Source organism: Hyperolius riggenbachi, chromosome 7 (genome assembly GCF_040937935.1).
Source record: "Hyperolius riggenbachi isolate aHypRig1 chromosome 7, aHypRig1.pri, whole genome shotgun sequence".
NCBI classification, from domain to species: Eukaryota; Metazoa; Chordata; class Amphibia; order Anura; family Hyperoliidae; genus Hyperolius; species Hyperolius riggenbachi.
In genome coordinates, this window is record NC_090652.1 from 10322686 (window position 1) to 10342281 (window position 19596).

At 48.5% G+C, this 19596-nt stretch overlaps 1 protein-coding gene across 2 annotated transcripts in view; it reads left to right on the top strand.

The window, feature by feature from the left end:
• Window positions 1-19596, top strand: part of RGS11 (regulator of G protein signaling 11) — a 216460-nt gene that overhangs the window by 20852 nt on the left and 176012 nt on the right. For both annotated transcript variants that reach the window (XM_068243575.1, XM_068243576.1), the window contains exon 2: window positions 7929-8025. In XM_068243575.1, coding sequence (XP_068099676.1) covers window positions 7929-8025 — 97 coding nt within the window. The remainder of the gene's footprint in view (window positions 1-7928; window positions 8026-19596) is intronic.

Genomic DNA, 19596 nt, shown 5'->3' on the forward strand with positions numbered 1-19596 from the left:
AGGGCCTCTTTACTGCATTCTGCTATATGTCACTACAGGGCCTCTTTACTGCATTCTGCTATATGTCACTGCAGGGCCTCTTTACTACATTCTGCTATATGTCACTACAGGGCCTCTTTACTGCATTCTGCTATATGTCACTACAGGGCCTCTTTACTGCATTCTGCTATATGTGACTACAGGGCCTCTTTACTGCATTCTGCTATATGTCACTACAGGGCCTCTTTACTGCATTCTGCTATATGTCACTACAGGGCCTCTTTACTGCATTCTACTATATGTCACTACAGGGTCTCTTTACTACATTCTGCTATATGTCACTACAGGGCCTCTTTACTGCATTCTGCTATATGTCACTACTGCATTCTGCTATATGTCACTACTGCATTCTGCTATATGTCACTACAGGGCCTCTTTACTGCATTCTGCTATATGTCACTACAGGGTCTCTTTACTACATTCTGCTATATGTCACTACAGGGCCTCTTTACTGCATTCTGCTATATGTCACTACAGGGCCTCTTTACTGCATTCTACTATATGTCACTACAGGGTCTCTTTACTACATTCTGCTATATGTCACTACAGGGCCTCTTTACTGCATTCTGCTATATGTCACTACTGCATTCTGCTATATGTCACTACTGCATTCTGCTATATGTCACTACAGGGCCTCTTTACTGCATTCTGCTATATGTCACTACAGGGTCTCTTTACTACATTCTGCTATATGTCACTACAGGGCCTCTTTACTGCATTCTGCTATATGTCACTACAGGGCCTCTTTACTGCATTCTGCTATATGTCACTACAGGGCCTCTTTACTGCATTCTACTATATGTCACTACAGGGTCTCTTTACTACATTCTGCTATATGTCACTACAGGGCCTCTTTACTGCATTCTGCTATATGTCACTACAGGGCCTCTTTACTGCATTCTGCTATATGTCACTACAGGGCCTCTTTACTGCATTCTACTATATGTCACTACAGTGTCTCTTTACTACATTCTGCTATATGTCACTACAGGGCCTCTTTACTGCATTCTGCTATATGTCACTACAGGGCCTCTTTACTGCATTCTGCTATATGTCACTACAGGGCCTCTTTACTGCATTCTGCTATATGTCACTACAGGGCCTCTTTACTGCATTCTGCTATACGGCACCACAGGGCCTCTTTACTGCATTCTGCTATATGTCACTACAGGGCCTCTTTAGTCACATTTTAATTTTTGTGGCACCCTTGCTCTGTGGCTCCTCCTCCTTATGTGGTACATGATATATTGCGGGCGTAGATAGCGAGCACTGCGTTTTGCATTCAGCTCGCAGAGCTATTACGATCACAAATTGTCAGCTCCGCTCGGCGGAGAGCGTTTGACACGCTTGTCAGGTGTGACACGCTCTTCGGTATTGACTACAATTAGGAGTGCGACGGGCTGCCTTGAAAATGCGCAAACACGCCGCTGCCACCGGCGGAGCCTCGTACAGCAGCTGTGCGCTCAGATTACATTGTTCAGGCGGTTTCAGCGTTCGTCATTTGCAGTCTATTATAGTCACCCGCAGGCTTATTACCGAACGCTGCATTCTGCGGATGACAAAAGACGCGCGGATGTCACGGTGTACTCGGCGTATTGTCCCGCGCGCCAACCGCGGATAACAGGTGGAAAAAGAGACTGAAAAGTGCCCAAAGCCAACCATCTGCTCTCGCCTCTTTTATACAGAAAACATCATCTTTCAATGCTGCATGCAATTTGCCTGAAAGATTTATGTGACTTTTACGTGTTTAAAGGAGAAAACATTTAAAATTTGAAATACATTTAAACACATAAATACAAAGTATGTTTCTTCCAGAGTACAATGAGCTATAAATTACTTTTCTCCTATGTTGCTGCCACTTACAGTAGGCATAGCTCCCAACTGTCCCTCTTTCGGAGGGACAGTCCCTTTTTGGGAGCCCTGTCCCTCTTTCCTCCTCATTTGGCCCTTTTTCAGGACTTTGTCCCTCTTTCTATGTAAATATATATATTTCTCTACTAAAAAAATGTTTGATTGACTCTAACCCTTTCCATCCTTTAAATTGATATATTACTAATTTTAAAATGTTAACATGAAGGAAAATGAACCAGGATAGAAAGGATCAGTGTGGTTTGATTATAAAACAAAATATTTTGCTATTAAAATATTTATGGTATGCGTGACTAGGGGTGTGATGGGGGCGTGATCAGGGGTGTGGCTTAAATGTCCCTCTTTCTCATCTCAAAAAGTTGGGAGGTATGGTATGCAGTATGTAGCAGGAATACAGACAGAACCAACAGGTTTTGGGTTAGTCCATCTCTTCATGGGGGTTCTCAGTATGGCCTTTATTCTAAAGGATTTATACAAAGATATTAACCAGCCTCCCTGCTTGCTGCACACTTGTTTGGCAGTTGGACGGTGCCATTAGCATTCACTAAGTGCTTTTGAAAAAAAAATCGTGTGAATCCCCCATGGGCTAGTCCAAAATGGGCTAAAATCACTTTGAACAATAATTTTGTGAGTGTTTTTCAAGCAAATTTGCTTTAAAAGACATTCATTTCCAGGTCAGAGTGCACTTCCTGTTTGTCTGCACATACAAAATCACAAATCAAAATGAAAATGCATGCAAAATCACTTGCAAAAAAGCACAAATCTTTCTAAAAATGTCAAGAATCGCTCAGCAAAACTGCTTACAAAAGTTCTTAGCGCTTGCGCTTGAAATTTGTATGGTGAACTAGGCCGCCGCCTTATGTGTATTTCGGGGCAGTGTTCAAAGTTTTAGAGCATTTAAATGATATTAAGATCAATTGTATTCAATAGGTTTTTTCAAGAACTGATTTATATCAATGTTGTCATTTTCAGTTTAATTTGCTTGCACGTTTTTCCATCGTGTCTGCTGTGCATTTCAAGCAAACCTTACAGCAGGCTCTACTGTGTGGGGAAACTTGCTGTCTTTTTGTGAGGAGAGTCACATGATTCGCTGTGTGGCCTTATTGTGACAGGAAGAAGGGTGGGACCTTTACCTCAGAAGGCAGAAGAGGCAGGATCCGTCACTTTCAGACAGTCATGAAAGATTATTTCTCTATAAATCTCTGTCCTTTGGCTAGTGAAAATACAATAAAAATCACACCGATAGCATGAACTAGTCATGCTCTGCGCGGCGCACAACATTGTTTGTGTTGGCTAAAGATGTGTTCGGTTTACTTGAAGTCCTCCTCAAAGCTAAATACACACTTGTACAGCCTCGATTTCACTGGGAAAGGGTCAGTCGCTTGGCAGGAATACATTTTGGACAGATGTCTGGAAATCTGTACAGATAAGCTCTTTATAGGCAGAATTTAGCTGTCAGGGAAATGTGTGTGTAATTATAAGAATCTCACTGTATGTCGAGCATTAACGTGTAAATCCTGTCCGATACCGTATTTGGCCATGGTATGTAACTACCGTATACAATATAATGTGGCGATAGCCAGTAAACTGCGGCGGTGACCTGTCACGTCACCCATCTAATACTCCAGCCGGTCACAAGCTACCCTAGAGCTAAGATCACATGGATGGTTAACCCACACAGTTACCAAATGATACCAAAAGTCACCTGCTGATCTGCTGGGATCTGCACAGTGGTGTGGTGGCCGGTCCAGGGCTACCATAGGGACAACCTGGGCAATTGCCCACATCTCAAAAACATGTTGGTATGTTAATTTACTTCCACCAAAAATACAGTCAGTGACATGACTATGTACTCTGTAATGTGCTGCAGAAGATGTCAGTGCTATATAAATACATAATAATAATATGTTAGGACATTAGACTATGACTATGGTAGGATTAGATTGTGAGCTCCTCTGAGGATAGTCAGTGACATGACTATGTACTCTGTAATGTGCTGCAGGAGATGTCAGTACTATATAAATACATCCTAATAATATGGTAGGACATTAGACTATGACTATGGTAGGATTAGAGTGTGAGCTCCTCTGAGGACAGTCAGTGACATGACTATGTACTCTGTAATGTGCTGCAGGAGATGTCAGTGCTATATAAATACATAATAATAATATGTTAGGACATTAGACTATGACTATGGTAGGATTAGATTGTGAGCTCCTCTGATGACAGTCAGTGACATGACTATGTACTCTGTAATGTGCTGCAGAAGATGTCAGTGCTATATAAATACATAATAATAATATGGTAGGACATTAGACTATGACTATGGTAGGATTAGAGTGTGAGCTCCTCTGAGGACAGTCAGTGACATGACTATGTACTCTGTAATGTGCTGCAGAAGATGTCAGTGCTATATAAATACATAATAATAATATGGTAGGACATTAGACTATGACTATGGTAGGATTAGAGTGTGAGCTCCTCTGAGGACAGTCAGTGACATGACTATGTACTCTGTGTGTCCTTTACTCCCGACATCCTCGTGGTATTCAGGATGTACCTTTAAGGTACATATGAAATATAGTTGCCTATTTATAAAGAAGAGGACTGGCTGACAGCATGGAATGTGTCTTTATTCTCGCATAAATCACAGTAGTTTTAAGAGCGTTTGCAGATTGCATATTTATGAACACAACAATCAGATAGAATGATTGCCACTTTTATAACGGTTTGCCGGTTCCCCGATTGAAGTATTAATGACCGCAGCTAGCGGCAATCAGTGCGATCGCCTCTTAATAATAGATTGCAGAATTGCGTTTGCTGCCCTGAGAGTGGAGACTATGATGCTATTGACTTAAATGGAGCAGATGAAATAGAGAGTGGTATTTATTCAAACACTTATTCGCCAGTTCGCCCGCTGAACGCCAGTGTATGAAGTGGCAATCCACAGCTGCCATAGATGTTATAAGTGGCATTTTTTCTTTCTGCAGATGAGTGGAGTTGCAAATTGTCATTTTAGGTTGATCGTGATGCGCAATCAAAGCACTGATTGTCACCATAATAGATCTAATATTTCCTTTGTAACTATGGCAATCTTAAAGTGGTCTGAAACTCCGACATAACATTCAATAAAAATGTGTTTTGCTACTTTTTATTACCCGTACATTTACCATATTTGCTTTTGCGCACAAGTAATAATGGCCTCAATTTAACAACAACAAATAACATTTGTAAAGCGCTTTTCTCCCGTGGGACTCAAAGCGCATAAGCATGGCTCCGACCATCGTGGTACAGAGGAAGAATTTTATAAGTCTGGAAATTCACTAAGCCTATCTCCTTAAAGTGAACCTTAAGTGTCCCAAAAAAAATGAGTTTTACTCACCTGGGGCTTACCTCAGCCCCCTGCAGCTGATCGGTGCCCACGACGAGTCGCTCTGATGCTCCGGGTCCCGCTGGCGGCCACTTCCGGTTTCGCCGTCAGGACCCGTCAGGCTGGGGAACGCGGCTGATACTACGCGTTCCCAGCCAAAATAGCACCCCTATGCGGCCATATGTCCGCATACGGGTGCCTATGCGGACATATGGCCGCATAGGGGTGCTATTTTGGCTGGGAACGCGTAGTATCAGCCGCGTTCCCCAGCCTGACGGGTCCTGACGGCGAAACCGGAAGTGGCCGCCAGCGGGACCCGGAGCATCAGAGCGACTCGTCGTGGGCACCGATCAGCTGCAGGGGGCTGAGGTAAGCCCCAGGTGAGTAAAACTCATTTTTTTTGGGACACTTAAGGTTCACTTTAAAGCAGATCCGAGATGAAAAACTAACTATAACAAGTAACTTGTTTATATATCTTATCTAAAGTTTAGATAGTTTACACAGCAAATCTAGCTGCAAACAGCTTCAAAAGTGTATGATTATTTATTCCTGTGATACAATGAGGGCAGCCATGTTCTGTTTGTCACATTGTCACAGGCTGAGGGCTGGAGATGCTATTAGCTTGCCTGTGTGTAAATTCAGTCCCCTCTCCTCCTCCCCTCTGCCTCTGAAATCTCTGGCTAGTAACCTGCCCAGACTGAGCTCCCATAAGCCCTTGCTACGGTGCCAAGGCACAAAAGGAGCTGTGGACGAGGCTTGTTTAGTTTATAGGAAATTAGAGTATTAAAACAAAACAAAAAAGTATTTGGCTCGGAATGCTCTATAAATTATATGTAAGGAACACAATTATGCAATGAGTAAAAGTTTATCTCGGATCCAATTTAAATACAGAGTTAACTTTATTTTGTTTTCAAAATATTTTATTGTGGCATTGATCATATTATTGCAATAAATCATATTACAAAGCGAAGGAATAAAACCACATTTCTGACTTTGAGAGAATAACAACAACATAGTCCATTAATTAGTTACCACTTACCTGGCTGTCCTGCTGGTGTGTTTGGCTCCAGTAATGTCTGAATAACACCAGAAACAAGCATGACAATAATGTCTGAAACACGTGACCTGCTGCATGCTTGTCCAGGGTCTATGGCTAAAAGTATTAAAATCAAAGGATCAGCAGGGCTGCCAGGCAACTGGTATTGTTTAAAAGGAAATAAATATGGCAGCTTCCATACCCCTCTCATTACAGTTGTCCTTTAAGCCGCTTTTCTCATTGTACCCTTCCAGTGATAGCGATAGCTGCTTAATGCTATTCTGCTGAGTGTGATATTGTTGGGAATTACTATGTATGACCTTGCTTACCTCTTGACCTTGCTATTGGATTGCTGCCTGGACTGACCTTGCTTCTGTTATTGACCTGCTCTTGTCTGCTCCCTGGTGTCGTGATTATTCGACCTCCCATGTTTTTAACCCCTGGCCTGTTACTGGATTCGCTCCGGATTACATTCTTGTACCTCGCTATCCGATCTCTCGTTGCTGACCTGGATTGTTCATTGTTCTTCCCACTTACCCCTGCCTAGGGTGGTACTGATGGTACTCCAGCCTTGCAGGCCTCAGTCTCAATACTTTGCATGCTGAAGTCCTGGGGGTATCCGTTGTAGGGTAGGCGTAACTTTGTCTCGCGTTCATGCAGGGGCTTGGGCTTGTCATCAGAAGTGTATCCAGGGAAAACAGCGCCTAAGGCAAACATCGAAATTCACCCCCCAGGGAGGGGGTTGCCCCTCCAAACAGTTTAACGTGTAGTCTTGTTTAAATTGGTTGTGTCCAAGTTGAAGTGATTCAAGTGAAGCTTGGCCTAAAAGAGTAATACAATAGGTCAGCCTATTCATATCCTCCAAATAACAGTTAGGCAGCATGTTCCCCCAAAAGATGTAACCAGGAAGCAGAATGTCCCCCCAGATAAAAACTAAAATCTCTATGGAGAATGCCAAGGATGTTACAGAGCAACGCTCTCAGTGTAAGAGGCGCCCATGGCACATGCCATACCTGTACTCCTGTAGATACGCCTCTGCCTGTCGTTTAGGTGAAGAGCATGGCTTCAGATTGGGGTATTTGCCAAGGATGTTACAGAGCAACGCTCTCAGTGTAAGAGGCGCCCATGGCACATGCCATACCTGTACTCCTGTAGATACGCCTCTGCCTGTCGTTTAGGTGAAGAGCGTGGTGTCAGATTGGGGTATTTGCCGAGGATGTTACAGAGCAACGCTCTCAGTGTAAGAGGCGCCCATGGCACATGCCATACCTGTACTCCTGTAGATACGCCTCTGCCTGTCGTTTAGGTGAAGAGCGTGGTGTCAGATTGGGGTATTAGGACTGAAAGAAGCCTGGAGAAGATCTGCTCGGCCTCAAACCTGACTGGTCTTAGTGCTCTTTCAGGGCTCAATTTTCCTATCGGGGAATCAGAAACCTAGTATCATTTGACCCAACTTTAATTCGGATTGGTAATGAACTTGGTAAGGTAATTAAAAAAATCTCTCAACCTGTGCCGGGATGGTTAAGAGTGCCCCTTCAAGTTCATTTATTTTATAATATCCATGAGATAATTATCCACAACTTTACAGTGACAGTTCTGTTATGTTCCATACAGATGGAGCGGCTGATCGTGGCTATGCAAGACCCAGATGTCGGCATCAAAATGAGAAACCAGCGTTTGCTGATCACCGTTATCCCCCACGCCATGACCGGTAAGTCTACCTGCGATGGAACGGTCACCAGCTAGTTATAATTTCCTGTAATGTCAGCATAATGCGTTCCTCATGGTGTGGGTGTGGTCTTGTCAACATCTGACTGATGCAGGAGAGGAAGACCCTCCCAGGTTCCTCATGTCCTGGCAGTGGGTTTCCAGTTATTGATGGTATTTTAAAGCAGAAATCACAACCATACTATCCCAGGAAAAAAACACATAAATAAGTAGATAAATACTTGATCTACTTACATAACACATGTATTGTACTGTCCACGTTTGGTTTCAGTGAATTTTATAGAGTAAATAAAGAGAAAACTGTTCCAGGCATTTTCCATCTTTACTGCCTCTGACTGAAGCCAATCCGTATGTTATTTCCTCCCTTATTTACTTTTCTTCTTGAAACGGCACTGTCATATTTTGCTTGCTTTGTAAACACATGTTAGCACAGCATGGTTTGTATTTCAGCAGCTTCTGCAGAGCGGTGAGGTGTATTTCTCTTCTCAGCCTCGTGTCACACTGAACTGCCCTCAGCCAATCAGTGAGGAGCAGGAAAGTGGGAGGGGAGCAAACAAGCTTCCCTCTTCTTGGTAATTGTTTTGCCTCACGGGAAGGGTTTTTAAACCCTCTGACTTCGCCCACCACCGTAGTGGGTAAAATGAATTGCAGCAAAGCATGAGGAAAGGTTCAATAGTAATATTTATTGAGCTACAATCCTGTTATAATAATCATCTAGGCTTGCAGAATCATAGTTACATTGTATTTGAGTAATTAGCGAGTATCAATATTATTTCTTACCAAGTATTGCAGCATCACCCAGAGAAGATTAGGGGACCTCAGAGGGGAAATACCTGGTGACAGCATGTCTGCTTGTCCTTCGAGAGTCTCAACTCGAAAGTATTTTCCCTCCTTTATATAGAAAGAATTCAATAACTGCGCAGGCGTAGAACATGTTTCATCAATGCGCCTGTGCAGATAAGGGTGTGTGATCACCATGTGCCTGTATCAGTGCGCCTGTGCAGATAAAGGTGCGTGATCACCATGTGCTTGTATCAGTGCGCCTGTGCAGATAAGGGTGCGTGATCACCATGTGCCTGTATCAGTGCGCCCGTGCAGATAAAGGGTGCGTGATCACCAAGTGCTTGTATCAGTGCGTCTGTGCAGATAAGGGTGCGTGATCACCATGTGCCTGTATCAGTGCGCCTGTGCAGATAAGGGTGCGTGATCACCATGTGCCTGTATCAGTGCGCCTGTGCAGATAAAGGGTGCGTGATCACCAAGTGCTTGTATCAGTGCGTCTGTGCAGATAAGGGTGCGTGATCACCATGTGCTTGTATCAGTGCGCCTGTGCAGATAAGGGTGCGTGATCACCATGTGCCTGTATCAGTGCGCCCGTGCAGATAAAGGATGCGTGATCACCAAGTGCTTGTATCAGTGCGTCTGTGCAGATAAGGGTGCGTGATCACCATGTGCCTGTATCAGTGCGCCTGTGCAGATAAAGGGTGCGTGATCACCAAGTGCTTGTATCAGTGTGCCTGTGCAGAGAAGGGTGCGTGATCACCATGTGCTTGTATCAGTGCGCCTGTGCAGATAAGGGTGCGTGATCACCATGTGCTTGTATCAGAGCGTCTGTGCAGATAAGGGTGCGTGATCACCATGTGCATGTATCAATGCGTCTGTGCAGATAAGGGTGTGTGATCACCATGTGCTGGTATCAGTGCGCCTGTGCAGATAAGGGTGCGTGATCACCATGTGCTTGTATCAATGCGCCTGTGTAGATAAGGGTGCGTGATCACCATGTGCCTGTATCAGTACGCCTGTGCAGATAAGGGTGTGTGATCACCATGTGCCTGTATCAATGCGCCTGTGCAGATAAGGGTGCGTGATCACCATGTGCTTGTATCAGAGCGTCTGTGCAGATAAGGGTGCGTGATCACCATGTGCATGTATCAATGCGTCTGTGCAGATAAGGGTGTGTGATCACCATGTGCTGGTATCAGTGCGCCTGTGCAGATAAGGGTGCGTGATCACCATGTGCCTGTATCAGTGCGCCTGTGCAGATAAGGGTGCGTGATCACCATGTGCCTGTATCAGAGAGCCTGTGCAGATAAGGGTGCGTGATCACCATGTGCTTGTATCAGTGCGCCTGTGCAGATAAGGGTGCGTGATCACCATGTGCCTGTATCAGTGCGCCTGTGCAGATAAGGGTGCGTGATCCCCATGTGCTTGTATCAGTACGCCTGTGCAGATAAGGGTGCGTGATCACCATGTGCTTGTATCAGAGCGCCTGTGCAGATAAGGGTGCGTGATCACCATGTGCTTGTATCAGTGCGCCTGTGCAGATAAGGGTGCGTGAGCACCATGTGCCTGTATCAGTGCGCCTGTGCAGATAAGGGTGCGTGATCACCATGTGCATGTATCAATGCGTCTGTGCAGATAAGGGTGTGTGATCACCATGTGCCTGTATCAGTGCGCCTGTGCAGATAAGGGTGCGTGATCACCATGTGCCTGTATCAGAGCGTCTGTGCAGATAAGGGTGCGTGATCACCATGTGCATGTATCAATGCGTCTGTGCAGATAAGGGTGTGTGATCACCATGTGCCTGTATCAGTGCGCCTGTGCAGATAAGGGTGCGTGATCCCCATGTGCTTGTATCAGTACGCCTGTGCAGATAAGGGTGCGTGATCACCATGTGCTTGTATCAGAGCGCCTGTGCAGATAAGGGTGCGTGATCACCATGTGCTTGTATCAGTGCGCCTGTGCAGATAAGGGTGCGTGAGCACCATGTGCTTGTATCAGTGCGCCTGTGCAGATAAGGGTGCGTGATCACCATGTGCTTGTATCAGTGCGCCTGTGCAGCTAAGGGTGCGTGATCACCATGTGCTGGTATCAGTGCGCCTGTGCAGATAAGGGTGCGTGATCACCATGTGCCTGTATCAGTGCGCCTGTGCAGATAAGGGTGCGTGATCACCATGTGCTTGTATCAGTGCGCCTGTGCAGATAAGGGTGCGTGATCACCATGTGCCTGTATCAGTGCGCCTGTGCAGATAAGGGTGTGTGATCACCATGTGCTTGTATCAGTGCGCCTGTGCAGATAAAGGGTGCGTGATCACCATGTGCCTGTATCAGTGCGCCTGTGCAGATAAGGGTGCGTGATCACCATGTGCTTGTATCAGTACGCCTGTGCAGATAAGGGTGCGTGATCACCATGTGCTTGTATCAGTACGTCTGTGCAGATAAGGGTGCGTGATCACCATGTGCCTGTATCAGAGTGCCTGTGCAGATAAGGGTGCGTGATCACCATGTGCTTGTATCAGTGCGCCTGTGCAGATAAGGGTGCGTGATCACCATGTGCCTGTATCAGTGCGCCTGTGCAGATAAGGGTGCGTGATCACCATGTGCTTGTATCAGTGCGCCTGTGCAGATAAGGGTGCGTGATCACCATGTGCCTGTATCAGAGCGTCTGTGCAGATAAGGGTGCGTGATCACCATGTGCCTGTATCAGTGCGCCTGTGCAGATAAGGGTGCGTGATCACCATGTGCCTGTATCAGAGCGTCTGTGCAGATAAGGGTGCGTGATCACCATGTGCATGTATCAATGCGTCTGTGCAGATAAGGGTGTGTGATCACCATGTGCCTGTATCAGTGCGCCTGTGCAGATAAGGGTGCGTGATCCCCATGTGCTTGTATCAGTACGCCTGTGCAGATAAGGGTGCGTGATCACCATGTGCTTGTATCAGAGCGCCTGTGCAGATAAGGGTGCGTGATCACCATGTGCTTGTATCAGTGCGCCTGTGCAGATAAGGGTGCGTGAGCACCATGTGCTTGTATCAGTGCGCCTGTGCAGATAAGGGTGCGTGATCACCATGTGCTTGTATCAGTGCGCCTGTGCAGCTAAGGGTGCGTGATCACCATGTGCTGGTATCAGTGCGCCTGTGCAGATAAGGGTGCGTGATCACCATGTGCCTGTATCAGTGCGCCTGTGCAGATAAGGGTGCGTGATCACCATGTGCTTGTATCAGTGCGCCTGTGCAGATAAGGGTGCGTGATCACCATGTGCCTGTATCAGTGCGCCTGTGCAGATAAGGGTGCGTGATCACCATGTGCTTGTATCAGAGCGCCTGTGCAGATAAGGGTGCGTGATCACCATGTGCTTGTATCAGTACGCCTGTGCAGATAAGGGTGCGTGATCACCATGTGCTTGTATCAGTACGTCTGTGCAGATAAGGGTGCGTGATCACCATGTGCCTGTATCAGAGTGCCTGTGCAGATAAGGGTGCGTGATCACCATGTGCTTGTATCAGTGCGCCTGTGCAGATAAGGGTGCGTGATCACCATGTGCCTGTATCAGTGCGCCTGTGCAGATAAGGGTGCGTGATCACCATGTGCTTGTATCAGTGCGCCTGTGCAGATAAGGGTGCGTGATCACCATGTGCCTGTATCAGTGCGCCTGTGCAGATAAGGGTGTGTGATCACCATGTGCTTGTATCAGTGCGCCTGTGCAGATAAAGGGTGCGTGATCACCATGTGCCTGTATCAGTGCGCCTGTGCAGATAAGGGTGCGTGATCACCATGTGCTTGTATCAGTGCGCCTGTGCAGATAAGGGTGCGTGATCACCATGTGCCTGTATCAGTGCGCCTGTGCAGATAAGGGTGCGTGATCACCATGTGCTTGTATCAGTGCGCCTGTGCAGATAAGGGTGTGTGATCACCATGTGCCTGTATCAGTGCGCCTGTGCAGATAAGGGTGCGTGATCTCCATGTGCTTGTATCAGTGCACCTGTGCAGATAAGGGTGTGTGATCACCATGTGCCTGTATCAGTGCGCCTGTGCAGATAAGGGTGCGTGATCACCATGTGCTTGTATCAGTGCGCCTGTGCAGATAAGGGTGCGTGATCACCATGTGCATGTATCAATGCGCCTGTGTAGATAAGGGTGCGTGATCACCATGTGCCTGTATCAGTACGCCTGTGCAGATAAGGGTGCGTGATCACCATGTGCTTGTATCAGTGCGCCTGTGCAGATAAGGGTGTGTGATCACCATGTGCTTGTATCAGAGCGCCTGTGCAGATAAGGGTGCGTGATCACCATGTGCCTGTATCTGTGCACCCGTGCAGATAAGGGTGTATGATCACCATGTGCTTGTATCAGAGCGCCTGTGCAGATAAGGGTGCGTGATCACCATGTGCTTGTATCAGTGCGCCTGTGCAGATAAGGGTGCGTGATCACCATGTGCTTGTATCAGAGCGCCTGTGCAGATAAGGGTGCGTGATCACCATGTGCTTGTATCAGTGCGCCTGTGCAGATAAGGGTGCGTGATCACCATGTGCTTGTATCAGAGCGCCTGTGCAGATAAGGGTGCGTGATCACCATGTGCCTGTATCAGCGCGCCTGTGCAGATAAAGGGTGCGTAATCACCATGTGCTTGTATCAGAGCGCCTGTGAAGATAAGGGTGTGTGATCACCATGTGCTTGTATCAGAGCGCCTGTGCAGATAAGGGTGCGTGATCACCATGTGCTTGTATCAGTGCGCCTGTGCAGATAAGGGTGCGTGATCACCATGTGCCTGTATCAGTGCACCCGTGCAGATAAGGGTGTGTGATCACCATGTGCCTGTATCAGTGCGCCTGTGCAGATAAGGGTGCGTGATCACCATGTGCTTTTATCAGTGCGCCTGTGCAGATAAGGGTGCGTGATCACCATGTGCTTGTATCAGAGCACCTGTGCAGATAAGGGTGCGTGATCACCATGTGCTTGTATCAGTGCGCCTGTGCAGATAAGGGTGCGTGATCACCATATGCTTGTATCAGAGCGCCTGTGCAGATAAGGGTGCGTGATCACCATGTGCTTGTATCAGTGCGCCTGTGCAGATAAGGGTGCGTGATCACCATGTGCCTGTATCAGTGCGCCTGTGCAGATAAGGGTGCGTGATCACCATGTGCTTATATCAGTGCGCCTGTGCAGATAAGGGTGCGTGATCACCATGTGCCTGTATCAGTGCACCCGTGCAGATAAGGGTGTGTGATCACCATGTGCCTGTATCAGTGCACCCGTGCAGATAAGGGTGTGTGATCACCATGTGCCTGTATCAGTGCACCCGTGCAGATAAGGGTGTGTGATCACCATGTGCTTGTATCAGTGCGCCTGTGCAGATAAGGGTGCGTGATCACCATGTGCTTGTATCAGAGCGCCTGTGCAGATAAGGGTGCGTGATCACCATGTGCTTGTATCAGTGCGCCTGTGCAGATAAGGGTGCGTGATTACCATGTGCCTGTATCAGTGCACCCGTGCAGATAAGGGTGTGTGATCACCATGTGCCTGTATCAGTGCGCCTGTGCAGATAAAGGGTGCGTGATCACCATGTGCCTGTATCAGAGTGCCTGTGCAGATAAGGGTGCGTGATCACCATGTGCTTGTATCAGTGCGCCTGTGCAGATAAGGGTGCGTGATCACCATGTGCTTGTATCAGAGCACCTGTGCAGATAAGGGTGCGTGATCACCATGTGCTTGTATCAGTGCGCCTGTGCAGATAAGGGTGCGTGATCACCATGTGCTTGTATCAGTGCGCCTGTGCAGATAAAGGGTGCGTGATCACCATGTGCTTGTATCAGTGCACCTGTGCAGATAAGGGTGCGTGATCACCATGTGCCTGTATCAGAGTGCCTGTGCAGATAAGGGTGCGTGATCACCATGTGCTTGTATCAGTGCGCCTGTGCAGATAAGGGTGCGTGATCACCATGTGCTTGTATCAGAGCGCCTGTGCAGATAAGGGTGCGTGATCACCATGTGCTTGTATCAGTGTGCCTGTGCAGATAAGGGTGCGTGATCACCATGTGCTTGTATCAGTGCGCCTGTGCAGATAAAGGGTGCGTGATCACCATGTGCTTGTATCAGTGCACCTGTGCAGATAAGGGTGCGTGATCACCATGTGCCTGTATCAATGCGCTTGTGCAGATAAGGGTGCGTGATCACCATGTGCTTGTATCAGTGCGCCTGTGCAGACAAGGCCCATGACTGCGTGATCACAGCGTGCTTTAGAAGCGTCACAGAACACGTCTGACTATTGTTGCTTATGTGAGAACTTTTGACTTGTGTTGTAAATAGCAACATTCTCATGGTCAGTTGGCCATGAGAATGTAAAAACATGTTATTTTGAATTAAAATAACCACCAGTGTTGTAATGAACTATCATAGAACATCCAGTACTTATAAAATAAGCAACATACATATAGTGGACACCAATCTTATCAATCAATCAGACGTTCATGTCACTTTTGTATCTCAGTAATGTACCAAAGACAGCCAGGCTGACTGACATAAGATTCATTACAGCAGAAACATTTCTGATTATATTAGAATGCTTGCAATGTAGACTGCAATGTTTCTATACTCGGCCCCTCTGCCTGTACGGTGATGTTTCTGCACTCGGCCCCTCTGCCTGTACGGTGGTGTTTCTGCACTCGGCCCCTCTGCCTGTACGGTGGTGTTTGTGCACTCGGCCCCACTGCCTGTACGGTGGTGTTTGTGTACTCGGACCCACTGCCTGTATGGTGGTGTTTCTGCACTCTGAACCTCTGCCTGTACGGTGGTGTTTCTGCACTCGGCCCCTCTGCCTGTATGGTGGTGTTTCTACACTCGGCCCCTCTGCCTGTACGGTGGTGTTTCTGCACTTGGCCCCTCTGCCTGTACGGTGGTGTTTCTGCACTCGGCCCCTCTGCCTGTAGGGTGGTGTTTCTGCACTCGGCCTCTCTGCCTGTACGGTGGTGTTTCTGCACTTGGCCCCTCTGCCTGTACGGTGGTGTTTCTGCACTCGGCCCCTCTGCCTGTAGGGTGGTGTTTCTGCACTCTGCCCCTCTGCCTGTACGGTGGTTTTCTGTACTCGGCTCCTCTGCCTGTACGGTGGTGTTTCTGCACTCGGCCCCTCTGCCTGTATGGTGGTGTTTCTACACTCGGCCCCTCTGCCTGTACGTTGGTGTTTCTACACTCAGCCCCTCTGCCTGTACGGTGGTGTTTCTGCACTCGGCCCCTCTGCCTGTACGGTGGTGTTTCTGCACTCTGCCCCTCTGCCTGTACGGTGGTGTTTCTGCGCTCGGCCCCTCTGCCTGCACGGTGGTGTTTTTGCACTCGGCCCCTCTGACTGTACGGTGGTGTTTCTGCACTCGGCCCCTCTGCCTGTATGGTGGTGTTTCTGCACTCGGCCCCTCTCCTGTACGATGGTGTTTCGGCGCTCGGCCCCTCTGCCTGTACGGTGGTGTTTCTGCATTCGGTTCCTCTGCCTGTACGGTGGTGTTTCTGCACTCGGCCCCTCTGCCTGTACGGTGGTTTTCTGTACTCGGCTCCTCTGCCTGTACGGTGGTCTTTCTGCACTCGGTCCCTCTGCCTGTACGGTGGTGTTTGTGTACTCGGACCCACTGCCTGTATGGTGGTGTTTCTGCACTCGGCCCCTCTGCCTGTACGGTGGTGTTTCTGCACTCGGACCCACTGCCTGTACGGTGGTGTTTCTGCACTCGGCCCCTCTGCCTGTACGGTGGTGTTCCTACACTCGGCCCCTCTGCCTGTACGGTTGTTTTCTGTACTAGGGCCCTCTGCCTGTACGGTGGTGTTTCTGCACTTGGTCCCTCTGCCTGTACGGTGGTGTTTCTGCACGCGGCTCCTCCGCCTGTACGGTGGTGTTTCTGCACTTGGCCTCACTGCCTGTACGGTGGGGTTTCTGCACTCGGCCCCTCTGCCTGTACGGTGGTGTTTCTGCACTCAGCCCCTCTGCCTGTACAGTGGTGTTTCTGCACTCGGCCCCTCTGCCTGTACGGTGGTGTTTCTGCACTCGGGCCCCTCTGCCTGTACGGTGGTGTTTCTACACTCGGCCCCTCTGCCTGTACGGTGGTGTTTCTGCACTCGGCCCCTCTACCTGTACGGTAGTGTTTCTGCACTCGGCCTCTCTGCCTGTACGGTGGTGTTTCTGCACTTGGCCCCTCTGCCTGTACGGAGGTGTCTCTGCACTCTGCCCCTCTGCCTGCACGGTGGTTTTCTGTACTCGGCTCCTCTGCCTGTACGGTGGTGTTTCTGCACTCGGCCCCTCTGCCTGTACGGTGGTGTTTGTGTACTCGGCCCCTCTGCCTGTACTGTGGTGTTTCTGCACTCGACCCCTCTGCCTGTACGGTGGTGTTTCTGCACGCGGCTCCTCCGCCTGTACGGTGGTGTTTCTGCACTTGGCCTCACTGCCTGTACGGTGGGGTTTCTGCACTCGGCCCCTCTGCCTGTACGGTGGTGTTTCTGCACTCGGCCCCTCTGCCTGTACAGTGGTGTTTCTGCACTCGGCCCCTCTGCCTGTACGGTGGTGTTTCTGCACTCGGGCCCCTCTGCCTGTACGGTGGTGTTTCTACACTCGGCCCCTCTGCCTGTACGGTGGTGTTTCTGCACTCGGCCCCTCTACCTGTACGGTAGTGTTTCTGCACTCGGCCTCTCTGCCTGTACGGTGGTGTTTCTGCACTTGGCCCCTCTGCCTGTACGGAGGTGTCTCTGCACTCTGCCCCTCTGCCTGCACGGTGGTTTTCTGTACTCGGCTCCTCTGCCTGTACGGTGGTGTTTCTGCACTCGGCCCCTCTGCCTGTACGGTGGTGTTTGTGTACTCGGCCCCTCTGCCTGTACTGTGGTGTTTCTGCACTCGGCCCCTCTGCCTGTACGGTGGTGTTTGTGTACTCGGCCCCTCTGCCTGTACTGTGGTGTTTCTGCACTCGGCCCCTCTGCCTGTACGGTGGTGTTTCTGTACTCGGACCCACTGCCTGTACGGTGGTGTTTCTGCACTCGGCCCCTCTGCCTGTACGGTGGTGTTTGTGTACTCGGCCCCTCTGCCTGTACTGTGGTGTTTCTACACTCGGCCCCTCTGCCTGTACGGTGGTGTTTCTGTACTCGGACCCACTGCCTGTACGGTGGTGTTTCTGCACTCGGCCCCTCTGCCTGTACGGTGGTGTTTCTGCACTCGGCCCCTCTGTCTGTACGGTGGTGTTTCGGCGCTCGGCCCCTCTGCCTGTACGGTGGTGTTTGTGCACTCGGCCCCTCTGCCTGTACAGTGGTGTTTCAGCACTCGGCCCCTCTACCTGTACGGTGGTGTTTCTGCACTCGGCCCCTCTGCCTGTACGGTGGTGTTTCTGCACTCGGCCCCTCTGCCTGTACGGTGGTGTTTCGGCGCTCGGCCCCTCTGCCTGTACGGTGGTGTTTCTGCACTCGTCCTCTCTGCCTGTACGGTGGTGTTTCTGTTTTCTCTAGAAGATGAATTATTCACATTACAGGTTGGGGAGTTGTGGTCGGAGGAAGGCTGCACAGCACTATTGATCTTGTAGGAATATGTTGAAGACTTTCTGGATCGTGCTCAGAGTTCACGCAATAAAACGCCAGAACTTCAGATGAACTGCCAATTAAATTACAAAAACGCTCTTCAGCTTTTAAATGAAAGCCTGGCTCCTGGTTCGGATCAGAACGCACCTCGCTCGAAGCTTAACTCTTCCAATGCTGGATCTCTAGCAGGTGTCGTGCAGCCGCTGTTAACATGCTGGATTCTCTCAAGATTCTCGGCAAAGGTTGTTTTTATCATCCACAATGGCCGAGTTCAATCCAGCGTGTGTACATCGTTTAACTCATTAGCCGCTTCAATATCTTAGCAGCTTCTTTTGAGATAAGTGTACTGCTTTTGACCTCAGTGGGCAGCAGGGCCGGCGCTACCATAGAGGCAAAGGAGGCAGCTGCCCCAGGGCCCCAGAGCTTGTAGGGGCCCCCAGTGGCTACAAGAGGAAAAAAAATGTTCAAATCGACCTTATAGTTTTTGAGAAAATTGATTTTAAAGTTTCAAAGGAAAAAAAATACACATTTAAAAACCAGACGACTTTAATGGTTAGTAGCAAATCCACCTTAAATGCTAGAAACCCTAAATTTGCAGGATATGTTAAGGAGATCATTGGGAATAAGAGGAAAAAACTATTTTTCAAAAAGACCTTATAGTTTTTGAGAAATTCGATTTTAAAGTTTTGAAGGAAAAAAGTATACTTTTAAATGCGGTAAATGTCACTTTTAGTAGCAAACCTAACGGTAGTGTAATTTTACATGCATCAAAAGAAAGCGCAATATATTTCCTGACGGGGTTTCCAGGGGGTCTATACGCAGCCGCAGCTCCAGGGATTGCTATACAGCCGCAATATGGCTGTATGAAGATCCCTGGCATTTTTTTCCTATTTTCCCCCCCAAAAAAAAAATTTATGTTTAGAGTGTGGGAATTTTTTTTTTTTTTCTTAAATTATGTGGGGTCCCCCACTGGCCTGGGATAGCCAGAATGCGGATCTCCCTTAATGCCAATTTTTGCTCCGGGGTATCTGTTGGGGGGGGGGGGGGGGGGGCAGGTTCATTTTGCCCTGGGGCCCCATTGTTGCTTAAACCGGCCCTGGTGGGCAGAACTCGTTGTGCTGTAAATTCTTGGAATGCTTTGATGTCTCTCTACTAGCAGAAAATAAAGAAACTGAAAGATGAAGTCCTCTGTTATTGCCTCACACTGCCCCCTAGTGACATGTGGCCATAAATACGCAGT